This window comes from Cryptotermes secundus, unplaced genomic scaffold, assembly GCF_002891405.2.
Source record: "Cryptotermes secundus unplaced genomic scaffold, Csec_1.0 scaffold8189, whole genome shotgun sequence".
NCBI classification, from domain to species: Eukaryota; Metazoa; Arthropoda; class Insecta; order Blattodea; family Kalotermitidae; genus Cryptotermes; species Cryptotermes secundus.
The window spans coordinates 1-4,034 of NW_019740856.1; the positions used below are offsets into that span (position 1 = coordinate 1).

Sequence of the window (4,034 nt, forward strand, 5' to 3'; positions counted from 1 at the left end):
ATGTGAATCTTGGGAAACTACAAGAGATATGCCAAGGGATACCAGGAAGTGTAAGCAAGTGTAAAAATGTTGATGCATGTTCAGTTTGTATGCAGGCCAAACAAGTGAGACTCCCTTTTGATACAGGAAGAAGTAGGGCTGGAAGGCCATTAGAGATAATTCATAGTGACGTGTGTGGACCAACTGATCCCACCAGTTATGACAATAAGAAATATTTCCTTACGTGTGTGGATGATTATACACATTTTTGTAAGATATACGTGTTAGAAAATAAGAGTGAAGTGTATACCTTTTTGAAGGAATGTGTAAATGAAGCTGAGTGTCACTTCAATACAAGAGTGAGAAGAATAAGATGGGACAGTGGAGGGGAATATAAGAACAATGCCTTGAGAGAATGGTGTAAGAAGAAGGGGATTGTAATGGAATTTACTACCCCATATTCGCCACAGCTAAACGGCACTGCCAAAAGGATGAACCATACCATTGTGGAAAAGACAGGAGCATTGATTTTTGACTCAGGTTTAAGTAAGAGAATGTGGGGTGAAGCTGTACTCACTTCTGCATACCTGCTAAACAGAAGTCCAACACTGACAGTGAATGGAACGCCAGCGGAAAATTTGTATGGTAAAAGACCAGATCTGGCTGGATTGAAGATTTTTGGTTCAGAAGTGTACACTAAAATTCTCTGACCATTGAAAAAGCTGGACAGTCGTAGCAAGAAAGGAATATTCGTTGGCTACAACACAAATGGCTACAGAATATGGGATCCAAATACTGAAAGGACCTATGTCTCCAGAGATGTGACATTCACAAGTAAACCTGTGACAACAAATAAACAAAAGGAAATGGAAAGAGTGACGGATCCAGAAGACAAGCCAAATACTCCAGATCAGGAAGATAGCGAAATGCAGCAAGAACCCGAAGCTGACAACAATGAAGAAGAACCAACAGATACTGAAGAAAATGAAAATGCTGACCACAAGGATAATGGAAGGAAAAACAATGGACAAAACGAACATGGATATGCATTGAGACCAAGAAGAAACATTCAAATGCACCCAAAGTACCAAGACTATGACGCAGAGAGTCAAAAGGAGGGTATGCTCACCTATATATATGACAAGTGCATGGAGAGCGAAGACAGCAAGAAGTGGAAGAAAGCCATTAAAGAGGAAAAGCATTCGCTCTACCAAAACAAATCTTGGATATATGTAAACAGAGAGAAAGCAACAGGCAAGAAAATCCTGACCAGTGAATGGTTTTTCAAAATAAAGGATGACGGAAGACACAAAGCCAGACTGGTTGTGAGAGGATGTCAACAAAAGGAAGGTGAAATAGATTTCAAGGATACCTTTAGCTGAGTTGTTGACATGCATTCTCTTAGAGTACTGTTTGCCATAGCAGCATGCAAGAATATGAACATGCAAACCTTTGATGTGAAGACTGCCTTCCTGTATGGAGACCTTGAGGAGGAAAACTATATGGAGATACCAGAAGGATACAAGAACACTGGAAAGATATGTCTCCTGAAAAAGGCATTATATGGCCTAAGACAAGCACCATCGAAATGGAACAAGAAGTTGACAACCTTTCTAAAAGAAGAAGGTCTAAACCAACTAAAATCTGACCAATGCATTTTTAAGAATGATGCCAGTAGTTTGTTCATGGCCATTCATGTGGATGATGGGAAAATCAATTCCAGATAAAACCACAAATCCAAAAGTTTATTTAGGAATACAAATTGAGAAGCAACCAGATGGGATACATATCTCTAAAACCAACTATGCAAGCCAAATGTTGGAAAAATAGAACTTGCAAGAAAGTCGAGAAATGAAAACACCCGTGGCCACGACCCCACCAACCAATGACGAAGGAGAAAATGACATAAGATTTCCTTACAGAGAAGCTGTAGGAAGCCTGCTATATATGGCATTGGCTGTAAATGTGGAAAGTCGAACCTTGGAAATTCCTGACAAACTAGCTGTGAAAAGGACCCTTGGGTATGTGAAAGTTACACGAGCTTCAGGAATAAAATATACCTCATCTGACTCCGAAACTGTGGAAGTGGAAGCATTTAGTGATGCTGATTATGCAGGGGATGTAAAGGATAGGAAGAGTGTAATGGGATATGTAATTATGATGTCAGGGGGCCCAATATCATTGTGCTGTAGGAAATATTGTTGCATTATCAACCACTGAGACCGAATATATTGCAGCAGCTGAGTGCTGTAAAGAATTGAAATATATAAAGACGTTGATAGAGGAGTTGACAAGAAAAAGGGTGGAAGCTGAACTGTGTGTTGACACTCAGAGTGCAATCAAGCTAATAGAAACTGGACAAGTAATGCGTAGGAGTAAGCACATATACGTTAGGTATCACTACATAAGTGAACAATTGAAAGAGAAACTGTTCTCATTCAAATATTGTAACACTGAAACTCAGGTGGCAGACATTTTAACAAAACCACTATCACCAGAGAAATTTACCAAGTTTAGAAACATTGTACTTAAGAAGAAATAGGTCTGATTTTGATAAGACTGAGAAAATTTTAATTACATGTACAAATTTTATAATCTGAAGACCAAAATTACTAAGTGTTATTCAATTTAACTTTGTAAAACAGCTAATAATGTTGACAACATTTTGAAATTAAGGAGGACATTGAGAAATGTGTTTGTAACACTTCGAAATTAAGGAGGAATGTTGAGAATCAAGTAATGTAAAAATGTTCAAGTTGGTAATAGTGATCTATATTCATTTGTTTTTGTTTTGTATTATAATAAAAAGCTCTTCTCATTCAATATGGCTGTTAAGTGATATGTAAGCACGACACGAAGAAAATCAACAGGTACAACATCTGTTTCCGTAGAAGCCCTGGTGTTGTGAAGAATATGGACTTCAACCCTGTAAGCAGAGATAACCTGACCTGACCTAACCTAATACAACCAATCCATGAAGGAACAGTGTGGTACCAACAATCACTGTTGAATTGTTTAGGGCCTGTACGGATTTCCATGCCAAGAGTCATGGGTTCTGGCAGGGAGGGAGGGAGCAACCCGGGCATCTGCTCCCCTTAGATTTTTTAAATAAATCATAATAAATATAGAAAGAGATATTAAATACAGTAATAAAAAATTAGAAGTTACTTTCAACTAAATGTATCCTTCTATCCTGAATATTCATCCCAGAATTGGAGCCCGAAGGAGCAGCAGCAAAATGTGGTGCACTGTATGTTGGAGATGCGATACTTTATGGAAATGGCCAGGACTTGAAGCAGGTAACTGTTATGATATTAATTCTAAATTATGGTCAGGGTTTCTGTGGCCTGTAATTTTCAAACCAAAAATAACAAAATAAAACTGCTTGTGGAACATGAAAATGTAACTCAAAAAGTTTTATTACCCATAAAATAAAACTTCTTGAATTACACTTTGACATTCCATCAGCAGTTTTATTTTGTTATTTTCGGTTTGAAAATTATAGGCCATGGAAACACTGATAGTAATTTAGAATCACCCTGTATTTTTAAGGCTAGACATTGAAGTGTAGTTCTGGGTTGGACTTTGTTTACTATAGGATTCTGACGATGGTGTATAACACATTGATATATTGGGTTTTTGGACTTCATCCATCGTCCTGGTTTTTAAGATAACTAATAAAAACACGACGTTTCGGAAACTGGATCTGTTTCCGTCCTCAGGTGAAGGAAAAACCTATTCTGTTGGGTCCGTTAGAAAGAGCTAGTCCAGTGATTGAGGCTAGCTCTTTCTAACGGACCCAACAGAATAGGTTTTTCCTTCACCTGAGGACGGAAACAGATCCAGTTTCCGAAACGTCGTGTTTTTATTAGTTATCTTAAAAACCAGGACGATGGATGAAGTCCAAAAACCCAATATATCAATGTGTTATACACCATCGTCAGAATCCTATAGTAAACAAAGTCCAACCCAGAACTACACTTCAATGTCTAGCCTTAAAAATACAGGGTGATTCTAAATTACTATCAGTGTTTCCATGGCCTATAATTTTCAAA

At 37.9% G+C, this 4,034-nt stretch overlaps 1 protein-coding gene and 1 long non-coding RNA gene across 2 annotated transcripts in view; both read left to right on the forward strand.

Annotated features, from left to right (window-relative positions):
- Positions 1–1,830: 1,830 nt before the first annotated feature.
- On the forward strand, positions 1,831–2,199 carry LOC117282961 (secreted RxLR effector protein 161-like). Its single transcript, XM_033754778.1, has one exon. It carries the CDS (start codon positions 1,831–1,833, stop codon positions 2,197–2,199), a length of 369 nt encoding a protein of 122 aa, XP_033610669.1.
- Positions 2,200–2,773: 574 nt separating this feature from the next.
- LOC111872644 overlaps positions 2,774–4,034 on the forward strand; it is a 3,591-nt gene continuing 2,330 nt past the window's right edge. The window contains exon 1 of the long non-coding RNA XR_002844270.2: positions 2,774–3,278. This is a non-coding gene — a long non-coding RNA (uncharacterized LOC111872644). The remainder of the gene's footprint in view (positions 3,279–4,034) is intronic.

Coding starts and splice junctions, on each gene's coding strand:
- LOC117282961 (XM_033754778.1), top strand. CDS start 1,831: ATGAAAACACCCGTGGCCACGACCCCACCAACCAATGACGAAGGAGAA.